Raw genomic sequence first — 19,809 nt, forward strand, 5'->3', positions numbered from 1 at the left:
ATAAATAATAAAAATAAATCTTTCTAGCTGTAAATGTATACACATTTGAGAGATTTGTAAACATATACTCTCCCCTGTTTATATGTATTGAACATTTAAAAAAAGTTTTTAAGAAGGTGTTCATAGGTAAAATAACAGGGCAATAATTAAATAGCATTATTACAACAACATTAAGACATAAAGGTTAGATAACTTTTTTCTAGTTTGCTATGGCTAAATTCCATGTAATGACTCATAAAATAGAAAGCAGGCGAGTCAAATTTTACTGTTTAATTAAATAATATAAAATAATCCCAGCAAACATTATAAGCCTTATAAGCTTCATTAACCAAACTATTTTTTTTGACTACTATGGAAGTCAATCAGATTGTAGTTACCTGGTCACAGTTCAAGGAAATGGGAATGAAAAGATTGGTTACTCTATTATATTCATTTTACTATTAAAACTATTTATCACCTGTTATATCTGGGAAAAGAGGAAGATAGGATAACAAATATTTATGTCACTGTTATTATGTTGTATTTCAAGTTCATTCTGAAATGATTAAGTCTTGACAGTGGAGAATAAATAGGAAACAACTGAATATAAAAATCAGTGAGATAACGATAGTGTCTGATGGAATCATGGCCTCATTATATAATGAGGTTATAGTGACAGTGCTAACCTTGTAGTCAAACATCATAGCCATTATAGCTTACCAATAAATAATGAAAATAATTGTTTTGGTCATAGGAAAGTCCACTTTTCCACTTTACTCCAGTTAGGCAGATTTTCAGTCTAATGTATGGGCAAATTAGCAGGATTCTTGTTTAAATTTTCAGAAGTGAAATTTATGAAACTGAAACTGATAAAATGCTTGTCTAGATACTATTGAACTACAACTATCATTAACTCTCAGCACTGACCATGCCTTCAGGACTGCTGGGAATTGTAGTTCAGCTATTCCTGGATAATACTTAAGTTCCATGCTCTTGGTCAAGTTAGGGGTTGGCAACTTGTAAACTGTGTGGCAAGAGTCAGCACTCTCCCATGCCGCAATTTTGAATGTAAGGGGTTCTGTTCATGTTAATTTGTGATTTGGAGGAACTGAAGGAGTGAAATGGGTCCATTAAGCCTTGCAGAAGCTTAAGACAGACATAGCAACCCTTAAAACTTTGAGCATCCTCAGTTGGTCCATATTGTCTTTTATTTATGGGAAGAGGGCTAAAGTGCAAAATGAGTGCCTGGAAAAAAATGGTATATAGAATATAGTATATCTTTAGACAGATTCTAATAGCAGTTTAGAATGGGCACCTTTTGATTGCTCTATCAAATGCATACTGTCCTTTCAAGAAATGTAATTATGCTTTCTTTCTCCAGCTTTGCACACTCTTCTTCTCTTCCATTCTCTTTTTCTCCAAATCCTGTTAATGTGTGTACCATAAATAACGGGGTCAGTAGGCACAATTCCACCCCCACCCCCCCGCGTCTATATTTATTATACGAGCTTGGATGAGTTTGTGAACATGTCACAGTTTTAGAAAACCCTACCTCATGTTATTACTGGGAAATCTTAAATTTGACATAGTTTAGAAATGATATAGGGCATTTTACCACCAGTTATAAACATTAGTTATAAACTGAATATTTTTCCATTTATATCCTCTGCTATGCATAAAGACTCAGTCTTTCTCACTTTTAACTCTAGATAGGTTTGATTCCCTGGCTAAATGTGCAACAATTATGTTACAGTATTTTTGGAATCTTGAATACCATCAAGATTTCAGAGTAGAGAGCTAAAGAAACAATAAACTAAATTATTGTGATCACACTCTATGGCTGCAGAAATGCTCCTTGGAAGATGGCAAAATGCAGGATGGAGTAAATATTTTTTTTCTTTACTCTGTAAAGAGTAATGGAGAGTGTTCACAGTTGTGCCGAGCATCAAGGAAATCAAGAAATCCAGGCAGTTCAAATGAATATAAAGGTTTATTGCAAGCTTAAGCTCTCTACAAGAATCTGAACCACTAATGGTTAAAGCAAATTTGGCGGCTTATAAGAATCAATGGTGGACTGGACTTAGATCTCCTGTGGGCACAAAGGGACTTGAGACTGATGATGTGTTTGACTTCTCTCTGTGGCTCAACCTGGTCATCTCCTACTTAAGTCTGGATAAAACCCATTTGCAAACTAGAACAACGAGATACAAGGACAGTTTCCCCCTGCATGCTATCACTGTACTTAACTATTAATTCCCACAACACTGTCAAACGATTTACTAAGACTATATTACTATTATTCTTCTCATCCTTCCTATTACCTATCTCCTTCTACTTATGACTTTAACCTTGTTGCTTGTATCTGTACGATTATATTGTTATATTTCGTTCCTAGTATGATTTGGATTGCTTATTTAGTATCTTCTGACTATCACTAAGTGTTGTATCTCATGATTCTTGATGAATATATATTTTTATGTACACTAATAGCTTATGCACCGAAGACAAATTCCTTGTGTGTCCAATCATATTTGGCCAATAATTCTATTCTATTCTTTTCTTTTCTGTTCTATTCAAAAAACATTTAAAAGGTGCCATTTCAACTTGTTCTAAGGGTAAATAAGTGAGAAGTGGCTGGAAATCTCAATATCTTTTTTATTTTTTTACAAATGAATACTTGAATCAGGACCATGGTACATGAGAACAGAAGTCAGGCATTTCTCTTCATGCTCTTGTATTACTTAAACTTAAATGGAGATGCAGGTTAGGAAACAGGTTAGAGTATACTACATAAATAATCAAATCCAAATAACCCCAAACTGTTATTTCTCTTGATTTGTGAAATTTAATTAAAAATGAATAAAAATGACTATAAGCCCAAGAAGCAAGAACAGTTGGGGATTTCCCATCCCTCCGATGCTTTTTGCAGTTCTTCAATTTCAGAACTTTCATAGCATATTTATATGATACTAAATCTTTTAAACTACTTGTTTTGCTAACCTTTTTGTGCATGCTCTTTCCTACTCCAAAATGCATACATTACCTTCTGAAACTAGACTCTATAAAGAATAAGGAATAATTTAGATAATAAAAAATACACTGAATCTGAGCAGTGCAGCATCAAAAAGAAGAGTTCTATTTATCATAATATATCCTGTGCAATTTAATTCCAACTCTGTGCTCGATGATAAAAAGTTTCTAATGTCTATTTTCAGGGGTTAAAAATAAAAGTACAACCCTTAAATATAAGTTTTCAGATAGATCTGCTTAATTTGACATGCAATATTTTTAGTTTCTTCTGCTCAGAATAGTATAACAATTTGTTTCCTATATGGATTTTCACAAAAAGATTAAAGACATGTCTCTATAAATATTACCTATTTAATGTATTTGCTTAGCTGTTGTTGTGTAGCAAGTAGCACAGATATGCCCAGATTCCTGGCTGTGTGGTCCCTGTTGCAGTTGGAAGCAGAATAGAAACATCTGAAAACTATTATTTGGATTATACATGCTATAGTATCTAATCTTACCTTTAGGATCCGGTTCCTAAATCACGGTTCTTCTCACCCTTTGTATTCCCCAACGTGACACAATTTCTAACATACTTGAAGCATAAGGATTCTTTCGATAATACCCAATATAAATTAAAGTGACAACTGGAATAAACTGTAGACATATGGATTTGCCACAAAATTAATAGGGAAAGCAAATTTCTTCAGTTATATAAAAGGAAAAATGAAGGTAGTCTTAGGATCTATCCAATAGTTTTTGTATATGAATACATTTTAATGTTTGTTTTTGTCACTTAAGAATGAATGAATGATATATTTTCAACAATATTGCTTTCTTTTGGAAGAATTTTGATTATTTTCTATTTAGAATTTATTTATTTCTCTTTTTTCTTGTTTCAGAGTATGATATCATCCATTGTAAATAGCACGTATTATGCAAATGTGTCAGCTACTAAGTGCCAGGAATTTGGAAGATGGTATAAAAAGTACAAGAAAATTAAAGGTAAATTGATTTTAATTATCATTCAATGCCAAACCTTTTAACAGATCACAAATACTTGAAATTTGTTATTCTAAAATGATCAAGATGTGCTTACAAAGGCTAGTTTATATAGAGTGTCATCACTATTTTTCCAGATACAAAGATCTTCTTTGGTTGAAGCAGTTTCTCTATGATCTTCAATAATTTTTATAAGTATTGTATCTCAAGGTAAAGAAAGGAATATTTCAAAAGTGCTTTATTCGGTGAAAATACAATCAAAGGAGCTAAATAGCTTCAAGGCCGTTTATGGATCGTTGTTACTTGTAAGACAAAAAGGGAGGGCATTCTTACTATGTTCAGCTTCAAACATTAAAAAGCTCTTCCTGTAGTCCCAGAATTGCCATTGCAAGCACCAAGTATTTCTATCAAATTATGGTTTTCTACTTCCTTTCTTCATTCAATTTTTAAAGCTTTTCTTTTTCTCCCATCCCTTACCATTTTTTTAAAATAAGTGTACAGTTAATTGTTAAATATAGAAAAGCAGAATAAGACCTTGATTTGAATTAGGAGGTCAAGGAGCTAAGCCCAAAGAGTTTTCTGGATAACTATGTGATGCTGCTAATTAGATTTTGAATTTAAAACTCATTGGGAATGTGTGTGCATGTATATGTATGCATGTGGGGCAATGAAAGATTACAGCCTCTGTGAAATAAACACAAGCTGCTTTAACATGGCTCATATAGTGTTGATTCTTTAGCTACAACAAATGGGAGGAAAACAGCAATGAAAAAATTACTATAGGTATACTTACTGAAAAATAAACAGAACCCAACTTTATCATCATCATCATCTCCAGGAGCTTTTGTTATATTTTGTTTTCATATTGTTTCATTTATAGTATTTATAAGTGAGAATTGACTTTATATGCAAGATGAAAGTTTCAATTTCAGAAACTATTTTAGTGTATTCCTGTGGATTTAAAAATAAGTGTCAAGTTATGAATCTGGTCAGCAAGATCAGCCATCATTCAAGGTCAATCCAGTTGAAGCAACCACTGTTGTACACATATATCTTAATTTCTGTTACATTAAACTAATTGTAAAAAAGCTATTCTAATTTAATATTGCAAATGGAAAATGACGAAGAGCTTCAAAATCATTTTATTGGCATTTCAGTTGAACATAATCTGCTCTGTGAAATGTGTTTCTGATTTATCCACTAATGTCTCTTTTAATAAAGCAGTGGGAACTAACTGGTTCCTTCTTAATCAAAACCATGATTTCCTAAACATAAGCTATGAGATTTTGTTACAAGTTGCCACATACAGATCTCTTTGGTCAATCCTTTCCCCTCCTGTTCTGTTGAACTAAACAAACAGTAAAATAATTATACATACAGAAAGATCAAAGTAAATATGACTAATGCATAGCAAAAATTTTAAAAACTTTCTGAAAGGAAAAAAAAGCATTAGGTTGCAGAACATATATTTAATGTTTAAACAAATATGAGAAACTGAACAATCAATATTTGATATCATTAGCAACAGATGTAGAAGTTATATGCAAAGACCACTTGAAATAAACAGGTTATAGTTGTGGAATCCATTACATATTCAACATTGCTATTATGCATAGCTCATATCAACTTTTGTCTTTATATCATTCAGGCTTGCATTTTGTATTGGTGAGATCTGCATCTATTGGCATACAAGCTTCTAAAATTTGATTGCAGTCCATTAAAATTGGTACTAGAAAAAAATTATATAGACTTTATCATTTTGGGGATTACTTGCTCCTTTGTAATCCTCCTATCATTTCCTTTTCCTTTTCCTTTTCATAATTTGTGTTTGAAATTTTATATTGTACATTTATAAGAAAGATTTATCTTAGCAATTAATAGAACTTTGTAATAATAATTATGACTACAAGAATTATGAATAATAAACCTAGTAAGAATAATAGCAGTGACATTTGCAAGGCAGAGGGGTGTATATAGAAAAAATTAAATATGAAATCTTACTTATCTAGGCTTTCATTCAAAACATAGATCAATTTTACCATTTTTGTGAAACTCCCAGCCTGCCAAGGAGGAGGGATCAAGGGAGGAATTAGCCTGGAGTCACCATGCAACTGCAAAAGGGCTAGGATCAACCTTCCCCCTCCCAATTTCCTTGGAGTTTTATCTAATTGTTCCTAAGAGTAGACTTCAAGACTGGGGTGATTCCTGTGTTAGAGGCAGAGCATAATAAAGTAGTTACCTTGAACTCTGCATGTTGTTTGTGCCTGACAACCATAAACCAATTGAAACTGCACTTTGAGGGGTGAAATCAATACAGATCCATCAATATGTGCTCTGCAACTTGCTTATATGAGGTGTGCCATAATTTTTTTTGCTAACATTTATGGATACACAAAATTCAGGAAAAATATTTCTTTTTTTTAAATACGTAGCTGATCAAATTTAGTATCTCACTGAGATATATTCACAATGGTATTTTTTAATTAACTTGATAGGCACTCAAATGGTTAGATGTGGATGGTGAAAAGTTTATATATTATCAGTTCATATCACGTTGACCAGAGGCGGGTTCCTACCTGTTCCTACCAAATAGGTAATAACTTGGACTGCCACGCCCCTGAACCAGTTCTCTCGCTGGCGCCTATGGCGCCACCATCTTGTTTTTTGCTTCTTCGCAGGCACAGAAGTATTTTTAGTACTGCAGATGCGCGCCTCAAGCACGCTTCAAGCACACCATAAAACCACACCATAAACCATAAAACCACACAGCGCATCCTTGAGTGGACCGGCAGTAGCAGCAGCCGGAACCCACCCGTGACGTTGACGTCTTCTATAATTTATTTTTTATTATTTCTTAAATAAATTATATGGTTGCCCCTCTCACGGAAAGTAACTTTGGGTGCTGTACAGCAATAATTTTTTTTTATTATATATAGTACCTATTTTAAGTCATTTTATGTATCCTTTGTTCTGCCTTTCTTTTAGTAAAAAAGAACAAAGTAAAAAAAAGAATGAAAGAGAAAAGAAGAAAAAACAATATAACAATATAAGGGTTTTTGTATTAATTTTATAGAAAAGATTTTCAATGAAGGATGACACTATCTCAAATCAAATAAAATCTTTATTATGGGCACAGCTAATGTAAAGCATATTTCATTGTAATCATCCACGCGAAATCCAAGTCTGTAAGCAAATCCTTCTGAAAATCCAAACAGCATCACTCTTCTCTTTTCTGTATTTTATAACTTTGAAAGTTTGTGTAAATGAGACCCATTGCATAGAATAAGCAGTTAAGTGGTATGGGCTGTAAAAACCCAGATGACCACTAGATAGCAGCAAAGAGCTTTTATTGTCACTGGTCTTATTCAGTGGTTGTCTGGATTTTTGAAACAAAGATCTGATAGTTCTACCGTAATAGTTCTAATTGTGATCTGTTTATAAAGTTCTATACAGTAGGCTATATTCAATGTTGTGAAATGCAGCTTATGCTATACATTCCTTTGGGGTATGGAAAAAAGAAGACAAAATCAATTCTGCCAATATTTCTTTCAAAAGAGGGGTTTGCTTCCATGGAAGTTTGCAGAAGATGCAAATTTAGTCATAGGTAGAACCAGAACTCATGGTGTTCAAGATCCTAGCCTGGTATCTTAACCACTATATCAAATTGGCTCTCCATGGCAATATTAATAGGCTTAAAAACTAATTGTAATCCTGAATTATTGATGATCAATGTTTTATGAGGGCAACTCTATTTGTCATGGAAACTGATTCTTGAGTTCCCATTAGTGGGTGGCTGTTATGTTCTTATTGTGTTTGTAGGCTTTTTATAGATATCTGCTTGGCCATTTTTGATATAGAATTCTGGATAAGGTGGGCCTTTGAGCTGATTCAGAACTTGATCTTGTGTTCTTAAAAATTGCAACTACTTTCTAAACAATTAATATATTACTGTGAAAAGTTAACAGAAGTTGTATAGGAGCTACAGTGATCTTCATATGAGCTCTAGGTCAGTGTTTCTCAACCTTGGCAACTTGAAGATGTCTGGACTTCAACTCCCAGAATTCCCCAGCCAGCATCCGCTGGCTGGGGAATTCTGGGAGTTGAAGTCCGGACATCTTCAAGTTGCCAAGGTTGAGAAACACTGCTCTAGGTAATAAGATTTACTGGAGAATTAGTTGACTGATATGTACTATTTTGAAAATAGATTTTCAGCAGATTTGCAGGAATTCATTTTAGGAAGCATTTTATGACTGCCAAATACTATATTGGAACTGCCCTTTTGGGCACACAAATCACAGATGTGCAAATAGTTTTCCTGATCAGAGACCAGACAGTAAATAACACTGATAGATGGTTGGGCTAAACATGAAGTTAAGTGTTGACTGGAAATAAGATTTCTGAAATTACCTCTTTGCTCATAATTGGGCTAAGTGGGTTTTGATGAAAAGAAATAAGTAATTAAGATAATCACAGTTTTTAAATAAATTACCCACATGAAAAGCACCTCCCATGCTCTAGAATAGTTCTAGGAAGTCAAGAGTGGTAATTAGAGAGTCGCTTGACAGTGAGAGGGTCGGCATATAAATTTAATAATAAATAAAATAACTCATACTGTGTATCTTTATCTACTCCTTCTAGAGGCTTGTAATGGTATTGTAATTTTGTTTTCCCCAAATATAATGAAAACTAGTTACAGCTATAGCAGTTAGCAATAGCAGTTAGACTTATATACCGCTTCATAGGGCTTTCAGCCCTCTCTAAGCGGTTTACAGAGTCAGCATATTGCCCACAACAACAATCTGGGTCCTCATTTTACCCACCTCGGAAGGATGGAAGGCTGAGTCAACCCTGAGCCGGTGAGATTTGAACAGCCGAACTGCAGAACTGCAGTCAGCTGAAGTAGCCTGCAGTGCTGCATTTAACCACTGTGCCACCTCGGCTATACAGTATGCAATGCATATATGCTTTTCCTGGTTCTGCTATTCTGCATTAATTAGTAACAACAATATTAATATTTTTATAGGATTATATAGACTATATCAGGAGTTCAGTCAGTATAGAAGCTTGGGAAAAATAATTCCACATTTATTTAGGATTTTTCAAACCTTTAGGTATAGTTTTTCCATTATGATTTGAATAGCTACTTATTATTATTTTGAAGTAAGAATATATTGGTGGTGGAGGAGAAGGCAAGAAGAACCATAGTTTATGATTTTGTCCTGTTATACCCTGTTTTGAGTTGACCAGGGTATGCAAAGTGAAAATGAAACAAAATAAAGCAAAACAATAAATGAAAAGCTTAAATGGCTTAAAATTTATAAATAGATGCAAATGTTTGCTTCTTGAATTTGCTGTTGAAAGAAGCCAAAATATTTAAAATATTATGTAGTATTTTATTGATAAATATTTCAAAACTGGGTATCTACATTTAAGATTTACGTAACCACTTAGGAATGGTATATGCTATCAAGGGCTTATTTAAGAGAATCTCTTACAATATTTGTTTGTTTATTTTTTATTTGATTTCAAGTCTGCCTGACTCTTTAATGTTCTGAGTGGCTTACAGTTAAAAACAGTAGTTGAATGTACACTGAAGTAGTGAATTGAAGTTCTAAAAAAAAGGAGGTGTATATCCCATAACTCATTTGGGAGTATGAATTTGACCCTGTGGACTGCTGAAGGGACGTAGTGTTTACACAGCAGTGATTTGGCTGTACATATGTCATGGGAGAAAGAATACAAGTGATTTCAAGTGTTTCAAGTGTTTACAAAGACATGGTATGGGAATTGATGATATTATCAACAGCAACTAAGAAGACAAGACAGTATCAGCTATGTATTTTTTTCTGCATATAGTTACACACACACAGATAAACACACAACATGAGTTTATGAGATAGAAGAACTAAAGGTCCCTGCGTATGCAAATGGCCATGCAAATTATACAATATAATATTTTGATTATTTCTGTGCAATGAAATTTAGAAAATGTAGAGATTTATAAGCAATGTGTCAGTAGTTAAAATATTAGGGTAGAGCCGAGTAAACCCAACTTCAAATCCGCTGTTACTAATAGAAGACTTTGAGCTGATCACTTTTCTCAATCTAACCTGACTCCCAAGATTGGAAGTAGAATTGCTACGTATCTCACTTGAAACTTGTGGAGAAAGGGCAGGATATAAATGTACATATTTCTGAATGAAAGAATGAATAAATAAATAAAATAAATCCTAATTGAATGTAAATATTTGGGGACTTAATATTTGAGTTTACCAGTGCAACAATAAAATATTAGCACAATTATTTGTTGCTTGGTTTGGAAGGCTGACCCAATGTAAAGGATTTGGGTTCTTGAATTATTTGTTGCTTGGTTTGGAAGGCTGACCCAATATATTGGACTTGGGTTCTTGAAATTCATGTAACCCTTACTACAAGTCAGATTTACAAAGGATGAACATTATTAATTTAATTTAGTGTAGAGTATTGTGCCAATATAGAGTTGGCATTAAAGTGAAAACAGCTTAATACAACGCTATCTGTTCACTTGTAATCCTTGATATCATTTCAAATTAAAATGAAAGTATATATTTATTATTTATTTTAATAGTGGAACGAGTTGAAAGAGACAACCTGTCAGAATATTGTGTTCTTGGTCAACGTCCCATGCACTTACCGAATATCAACCAGCTGGCAACTTTGGGCAAAACTAATGAACAATCTCCTCATGGTCAAATTCACCACAGTACTCCAATCAGAAACCAAGTGCCAACGTTACAGCCAATCATGAGCCCTGGTCTTCTTACGCCTCAACTCAGCCCACAGCTTGTAAGGCAGCAAATAGCAATGGCCCATTTGATAAATCAACAGATTGCAGTAAGTCGGCTCCTGGCTCATCAGCATCCACAGGCAATTAATCAACAGTTTCTAAATCATCCACCTATCCCTAGAACAGTCAAACCAGAACCAACAAATTCATCAGTGGAAGTATCTCCAGATATCTACCAGCAAGTCAGGGATGAGCTGAAAAGGGCCAGTGTCTCCCAGGCGGTCTTTGCAAGAGTGGCTTTCAATCGCACGCAGGTATCCTATTTTATTTATTTAACTGAAGTATTTTATTCAATTATTCTGTTAAAAAAAAGGCTTTTTAAAAAGCACATGAAAAAGACAATCTCTCTCATTGGGTTTTTCACTTTAAATGAAATGAAACAAAAGGAAAGTAAAGGAAGAAGACATTTCTCAGCAATTTTATTGCATTTCTTCACTCCGCCTTGCAAAATTGAAAAAAAGCATTAACAAAAAAAACCCCAACTATTGTATAACATTTCACAACACTATGATATAGTGCCTTCTGTCCTTATATTTTTTAAATAAAACTTGTATTTTTATGCGGTAGAAACTGGATCCAAATGATTGAGGAAAGATGGAGGAGATGGTTTAAATTTCTTTCTTTCATCTCCTTTTAGAAACTGATAGAAAAACAACGATCCCAGGAATACCTTTTTGAACTTAAATCTATTAAATTCTTATTAAAACTAGAGAATCAGACACTGGTGACCTGAGCATTATCTACTTAGGGTAGATAGTTTCAAATTTCCTTTGAAATTTATTGATCTATTCATTTTGTAACGGTTTTAAAGACAAAATGTTTTCCTTTTTTCTGCTTGATGAAAAGAGGTCTGCATGAGTATATTTGAGATGGAAGCAAACAAACAAGCAGGGAAATTACATCCTGCAATTTACTTCTACTACTTCTAGTTCTGACTATGCGCAGAAGCATATTTAACTTTGGATTTTTAAAACAGTATTGCAAGAACTACAAATCCTTTGTGATTACTTTCTCAGCAGTACCTTTTTAATTATGAAGCATTTTGGAGAGCCAGTAACATTGTTTGCCACATAGACAATAAGAAGAAGCAATTCCATTTTAAATTGTTTTTATCAGATTTTAGTAATAATTTGTGTCTGGAACTCTGCACTTTGATATGGCCCAAGGGCTAATCAATAAAGTAAACTGAACTGAACTGAGAACCATATATGTTAATTTCCAGATGGTATTACCATTATGGTGCATATAAGTGCCATAATACTCATATACTCATTGATGATGAATTAATTCCATAAAACCTGAAAATTAGAAAAAAAATCAAATGGCTGAAATCCTCTCCTTTTAGTATCATGATTTTGGAACTTAATTTGGCCTTGGGAACTTATTATTTCATGTTGAATTATTTTGTCATGGTTGAATGTTTTAAATATTTTCTGTAATTATTATACATAATAATTTAATAATTAAAATGTGCATGGGATTATGTATTTTTTCAGATGAAGCTGTTATTCGATCATTGCCCTGACTATAACAAGGGAGCTTACCAAGGCTGGGGCGGGGTGGTGGTGGTGGTGAGGGGAGATATCACTGTCTTCTTTTTGTAGTCTTCCTGCATTTCCCACCTTTTTTCATTTTTTTTCTTTCCTCAAAATTTTTTTGTAAAGGGAAATGATGAAGAGTTCTACAGTACCTTTTGTTTGGTAATGGTAGATGCCAGGAAGTATTGTCTTCTAACATGAGAAGGAAACAAGGAGACCAGTGTGGAGCAGAGTGGTCAGACAGGAAATGATTAAGTGTTTATGTGAAAACAGTTTGATGTACTTTCATTTCATTTCTCTTTCAACATTTTTCCAAGGAAAGGGCGTGGGAAGTTTCTTTAGGTTTGCTCATGAAATGCATAGTTCTGTTCTGATATATGGATATATCACTTTTGGCATTAATGGAACACAATTGAATGTGAAATTCAGCTTCACAAAATACACCATAACTTCTTTCTTGAAGCTCAGACCATTATAAGAGTAAAGTAATGAAGCAAAGGTGGAGATTTCATCCTGTACTGCAATTCACAATGAATTTTGGGGACACTGTTACATTGGAAATTTCATATTGTATGGCAATTAAATAAACTAGCAGCATATTTTCAATACTTCATTTCTCCAATTAGAAGATGGCTGTATCTAGTAAAACAAATGTCCCTTTTAATCAACATGATTATATTTTCAAGCTGGCCTTGAGAGTATCAGTAAAAATTAACAGCAGAATACATAAGAGTAGCCTTGTTTATGTTGTTTTTAGTTTGAAAAAGTATTCATTCGCTTGGATCATGCATCTCTGTGTGTATATAGATATTGTTCTATTTCACCCTCTATAAAGCAAATATAATAAATGTAGATAAAATGTAGACAATGACATATTTTGAAGTTGACCCAACAGATAAGCAGTTACATTTGTAGATCTTATAATATTGTCATTAAATTAGTCCTTATATGTTTTAGTTTCTAAATCTGTATAGACATATTTTTCAACATAAAGCATATTGTTCTTTAATATTTGATTTGAAGAACTCTTTTCCTTGATAAGTGACTGAACTACTCAGCTATTTGAAACATTTTTTGTCTTTGCCACAGAAGCTTAGGCCTCATATATAATATTTTTAGTGTGGAATCATAGAACCAATATGTTATTATGGGTGTAATGAATCCCTTTAAAAGAAAATGTTCCTTTCAAAATTATTGTGGCTAATGATTAAGTAATACCTCTTTCTGAAATTATATTTCAGAGATTTACAAAAACTTGGGTAATATTATCCTAGCAAGTTATGGAAGAGAAGGAAGGGAGAGAGAAAGAAAAATGTCTAAATAAAAATTTGAATTTTCATAATAAATGCTGAAAAGGATCCAAAGCAGTCAAAGAATCCAACAGTATTCCCTCTTCCAAAATACATTACAAATAATAAGCATTGTGATTTTATAAAATAAAGCCAACTTGGAATACAACTGCAAAGAACCTGTTGGCTATGCTTGAATAATATAGTGGATACATTCTATTAATATCCAAGTATAAGGACATACTCTGTACCAGAGTCCCACTATTTGGGATGCAGTTAAACAGGAAGTGACTGTGTTTGACCCACTATCTCTTCCTGCTGTTTTGTTTTGAAAAACGACAATGATCTGCTGGCACCACTTCAGAAAGTGTTTCCCAAAATGGGTAAAAGTGTTCTTTTTTCTTTCTGTAATGATACACGTACTCATTACCCAACCATTAAGTTCTGTCTTTAAAGAAAGCTTTCATCCTCTATTTTGTATCCTCTGCCTCATATACTCAAGGGAAGGGGGGAAAAGTAAAAAGAGCAGAAAGAGAAAATTTCTAGCCTAGTTTAATTAGGAGGCCCTCCAAAAGTCGGAAACGCATCATTTCTGAACTTCCCGTTGGCCGATTGGGCCAGTTTTTCGCCCTCCTTAGGCTCCGGAGGCTTTCCTGAAGCCTGGGGAGGGTGAAAACAGCCTCTCCCGCCCCCCAGAGGCCCTCCGGAAGCCAGAAATGGATCATTTCCAAACTTCCGGTTGCCCCGTTTTTTCTCATTTTTTGCCCTCCCCAGGCTTCACAAAAGCCTCTGGAAGTTCGGGATGAACTTGCAGTTGGCTCGCTGAGTCTGTTTTTTGCCCTCCCCAGGCTTTAGAAGCTTTCTTTCTATGCCTGCCATAGGTTTGCCATCACGGCCCTATGCCTTTTCTTTTTAAATGAGCTTTTCTATTATACAGGTAGTCCTCAACTTACAATTAGTGTAATTAGTTCAATTAGTGATGGTTCAAAGTTACAATGACATTGAAAAATGTGACTTAGGACCATTTTTCAGAGTTATACAACCTTTGCAGCATCCCCATGATCATGTGATCAAAATTCAGATGCTTGGTAACTGGTTCACATTTATGACCGTTGCTGCGTCCCAAGGTCACGTGATCACCTTTTGCAACCTTCTGACAAGCAAAGTCAATGGGAAAGCTAGATAGACTTAATAACTGGGTTACTAACTTATCGACTGCAGTGATTCACTTAACAACTGTAGCAAGAAAGGTCTTAAAATGGAGTAAAATGCACTTAACAAATGTCTCACTTAACAACAGAAATGCCAGGCTCAATTTTGGTCCTAAGTTGAGGGTTACCTGTATATATTTATATTAATTCATTAGATTTATATCCAGGGGTGGGATTCAGCCAGTTTGCACCAGTTCGGGCGAACGGGATGTTAATTTTGCATCCAGTTCGCTGAACCAGTTGAAAGGACCAGATGGCCCTGCCTACCCCACCTTCCCAGGAGTCTCCACGCAGCCTGCCTATCATGCCAGGTGAGTGCAGGGCCCGCACGGAGGCTCTGGGAGGACAAAAAAAATGGGCCTCCCAGAAGTGCAAAACGAGCTTGTTTCCGGTCTCCAAAGGGCCTCCGGAGCCCGGGGGAGGCAGTTTTCACCCTCCTGAAGGCTCTACAGCCTGGGGGGTGGTGGTGGTGAAAAACAGGCCTACCAGAAGTCCAAAAATGGGCCTGTTTCCGACCTCCGGAGGGTCTCCGGAGCCCGGGGGGTCATTTTCACCCTCCTGGGGGCTCAGGGAAAGCCTGGGGAGGGCAAAAACTGGGCCTATTGGAAGTACTAGAAGTCCAACAATGAGCCTGTTTCTGGCCTCCAGAGCCCAGGAGATGCCATTTTTGCCCTCCTGGAGACTTGGGGAAAGTCTCTGAACCCTGGGGGGGGGGAGGCAAAAAATGGGCCTGTTTCTGGCCTCCAGAGGGCCTCCAGAGCCTCAAGGTAAGCCTCTGGAGCCTGGGGAGGGTAAAAATGAGGCTGAATAGGCCACACCCACCATGTCCACGCCCACCCAGCAACTGGGCAGAGAACTGGTTGCTGACATTTTTCAATCCCACCCTGCTTATATCCCACCTTTTGTACTGGAGCTTAAGAAGGCATACATAGGGCTTCCCTCTGTTTATCCGTATGCAATAGCCCTGTGAGATTTTTTTTAAAGTTATGCTTACTTCCATTAGTATGTGTATATGTATCTAAAAAATTATACTCCTGCCTATTTCCATATTTTGCTTCTGTAGAAATCTTTGGCAGAAATGTCTTCTAAAGTTTCTGGAGGAATTACACTTAGATTTTACAGCTGAGGTGAAATGAATCTGATGAAAAGTTTGGGTTTGTACACTCTGCCTTTTATCCATCACAAAGTATCAGTGGGGGGGAAAAGGGGCATTTCTCCTGGATTTTCACTTCTTACACACACAGACACACACACACACACACACACAATGGTAATCCTTTCAATAAGACAAAAGATTATACGGGATGAAAATTCATAGCGTCAGGTGAAAATAATTGAAGTTAAAATTCTAAACAAGTGCAGGGACTTTTTTGGGAAATGTTGAACACATTTGGAATATTGAGAGAAAAAAAAAGTTGCAGATGCTTTCATAGCATGACTGCCATATTAAACAGGACTTGCCAGAAAAGCAGCCACTAACCAGAAGACAACTTTATTCACCACCATCCAGTATAGGTCCCACTCCTAGTTATTGGTTTTTCAAATCAGATTGGCACACAAGGCAATATTCTTGCAATACTAAGGATTTTTACAACAGTTTATAAAAAAATAGGAGGAGGTGCTTTGATTTCATGGTTATGTTGGAGGAGGGAAGATTGCACCTTCAAAAGGTTCTGCAGGAAATAGATTCCTTAAATCTATTTCAATCTGGTTTCAAACTGGAACGTAGGAATGAAACAGCATTGGTTACACTTTTGGATGGGCTCTGGATGGGCGACTGCTTCCATTTTGGCCCCCTTGGTCTCTCAGCAGTCTTTGATTCCATCAACCATGGTATCCTTCTAGTGACAGAAACACAGAATTGTAGTGGCGTACGTCCTTGCTCTAAACTGGTTCTAGTTAGTATTTGTAGTGGTGAAGCCTCTAGGGTCATCTGTTGGCATTGAGTTAAATATAATTGAATGTCTACTGTATGTACACTGCCCAAAGCACAATTTGCAATTTATAAGGCAGCTTATAAATTATTTAAATCAGCAAATACACAAATAAGCCTAAGGAAATCTAGATTTGTTTCCATCGCAATAAACTGTAGAATACATTCCAAAACAATAAAACATGGCTAGATTGATTAAGATTAACAAAAGCTTAGCATGATTTCTAGATAGAGTTTGTATGTTCTTTTCTGGTGTTCTTCAGAAAACCCACCAGAGATGAATTAAATATAGTGTAGTGATTGGAGTTGTGGTTTAATCTTGCATTTTCTTCACAATTCCCCTCTGTCATACAAGCAATTATTTCCTTTTCTAAAAATTAACAGCCTAAAAAGAAAGTTTATTAAACTAATGTAATAGCAGCATTTTCTTTGAGGACTAAAACATTTCATTTTAATATTAAAAATTGAATTTCTATCATTACACATTATATACATTTTATTTAAATCAGCTTGAATACTGTCATTTCAAGCCTAAGCAGGTTTCTCAGGAGAGATACATACGTTAAGCATTAGTTAAATTAGTTTTTAGGTTTCTATCTCATACCAATATACGATAATTAAAATTTAAAATAATACCACATTGAAATGGCATGTTATGAAACATAATTATCTAAACTATAGGCATACAAGTGCACCCAGAATAATTTCATAAAAGTTACAGATCTGTTTATAGAAGATCAGAAACCATTATTAATACTGTAGTTTTATGCATGCTTATGCAGTAATCTCCGCTTACTTTATTGGAATGTTCTCCCAGGGAGATGTATACAGAATTGCAGCCTTACTGTTTCTGTTGTGAAAAATAACACTGCATAATATAATAACATCTTTATTGTATTCAACATGTTGAACTAGTTTAAATCCCTATAAAATATCACAATGTTTTCTGGGAGCTAAGAAGCATAGAAAACTAAAATAACCAAGGTAGTCTTTTTGGTTTTTTAGTTTTAACTCCTAATATACTGGAATTTAAAAGATAATTTTGTGTTTTATTATAAATTACAATGTTTTCAGTAAAAAGTATTTCCTTCTTGTAAGTTTTGCATTAATTAGGAAGTAAGGCCTCTCAAGGTGCATTCTATATTTGTATAATGGGACACATTATATTGCATAGTCCTGATATGTTTAAAGAATGACCTTGCATGCTAAGAACAATTGTAAAAAAATATTGCCTGTTTGTAAAATTCCAAAGTAATTGCCCTTCAGATTTATTGGAAATATATCTCTTAAAAAATCCTATCTAGCATGTTGTTGTCCTGAAATCCCTGGAGAGCACTCGGTTGCAGAAGCTGATGTGTGTTGTTGGTTTTATACATACGATTGTGACCCTTTAGATATTGTATGCACATAGTAAAATAAACCAAAACAATTGTCACTGTTTGTTCTATTGACTGCCAAAATTTATTACTGTAACATTTTGAGTGTTTTATACTAAATCATAAATAAGAATTTAGAGTGTTTGTTATCAATAACAAATAATAACTCATCTATAAAATGCACTCATTAGGAATTCCAGGCTGCAGATTTTTTTTAAAAAAAGAAACAGAATGGAATGGAATGGAATGGAATAGAATAGAATAGAATAGAATAGAATTACTTTATTTGGCCAAGTGTGATTAGACACACAAGGAATTTGTCTCCGGTGCATAACCTCTCATTGTAAATGCCAAATGACAAAATAATAATAACCGTAATAACAAAGTAATAATAATCATAATAATGATACCAGCAAGAGAAGATAGTGGAACAGATGAGAAAGATAATAATAATACAGCCATACTACATCGGTAACTATACTTAGACATAAGACAGTACTGTGGGAATTAGGTGTGATGGCACAAGGAAAAAAACTGTTTCTGTGTTTAGTTGTTTTGGCATGCAATGCCCTGTAGCTGCATGCTAAAGGGAGGAGTTGAAACAATTTATGTCCAGGATGTGAGGGGTCTGTAAATATTTTCTCAGCCCTCTTTCTGATCCATGGTTCTTAATGAAAGCAGGCTGGTTTCAATAGTTTTTTTCTGCAGTCCTAATCTGTTGAACTCTGTACCTGTCCTGTTTGGTTGCTGTACCAAACCAGACAGTTCTAGAAGTACAAATGTTAGACTCAAAAATTCCTCCGTAAAACTGTATCAACCGTTCCTGGGGCAGTCTGAATTTGCTGAGTTGAAACAGGAAGAGCATTCTTTGTTGTGCCTTTTTAATGGTGGTTCTAATGTTAGGAGTCAATTTCAAATCCTAGCATCCCAACATTTGAAAGACTCTACTGTTGATCCTTTGTTGTCTAATCTAGTAAGAGGTGGTAGAATAGAGGGCTCCTCTAAAATCCACTTTCATCTCTAAAGTTTTGAGCATGTTCTGTTTCAGATTGTTCTGGCTGCACCACAGGGCCAGTTGTTCAACCTCTCCTCTGTATCCAGACCAGTGGTGGGTTTCAAAAAGTTTTGGAACCTACTCTGTGGGTGTGGCCTCCTTTGTGGGAGTGGCTTGCCGGCCATCTGACCTGGTGGGAGTGGCTTGCCGCCCATGTGTTTTCTCTCTCTCTCTCTCTCTTTCCTTCCTTTTGTCTCTCTGTCCCTTTTTTCTTTTTTTCTTTCATCTCTCTTTTTCTTTCTTTTTTCTTTTTTTATTTATTTGTTTCTTCCTTTCTTTTTCTTTCTCTCTCTCTCTGTGTCAGTCTGTCTATCTGTCTGTCTGTCTCTCTCTCTCTCTCTGTGTGTGTGTGTGTGTGTGTGTGAGTGCTGGGTTTCAAAAAAATTTGGAGCCTCTTCTGTAGGTGTGGCCTGCTTTCCGGGTCCATTGGTGGAACCTCTTCTAACCGGTTCGGTAGATTTGACGAACCGGTTCTACCGAATAGGTGCGAACTGATCCAGACTCTTCACCATCTCGAATGAGACCAATGACTGTTGTATCACCTGTAAACTTCAGTACTTTGTCAGTACAGAATTTGCACAGATTGCCTCCT

General features: G+C 35.2%; 1 protein-coding gene across 2 annotated transcripts in view; it reads left to right on the forward strand.

Moving 5' to 3' along the window:
* Nucleotides 1-19,809, forward strand: part of SATB2 (SATB homeobox 2) — a 139,861-nt gene that overhangs the window by 64,102 nt on the left and 55,950 nt on the right. For both annotated transcript variants that reach the window (XM_087707416.1, XM_087707424.1), the window contains exons 6-7: nt 3,891-3,993; nt 10,598-11,070. In XM_087707416.1, the coding sequence (XP_087563542.1) occupies nt 3,891-3,993; nt 10,598-11,070 (576 nt within the window). The remainder of the gene's footprint in view (nt 1-3,890; nt 3,994-10,597; nt 11,071-19,809) is intronic.

This window comes from Thamnophis sirtalis, unplaced genomic scaffold (genome assembly GCF_051295495.1).
Source record: "Thamnophis sirtalis isolate CommonGarterSnake01/CBP01778 unplaced genomic scaffold, rThaSir2_p1.2 scaffold_1, whole genome shotgun sequence".
Taxonomy (NCBI): Eukaryota; Metazoa; Chordata; class Lepidosauria; order Squamata; family Natricidae; genus Thamnophis; species Thamnophis sirtalis.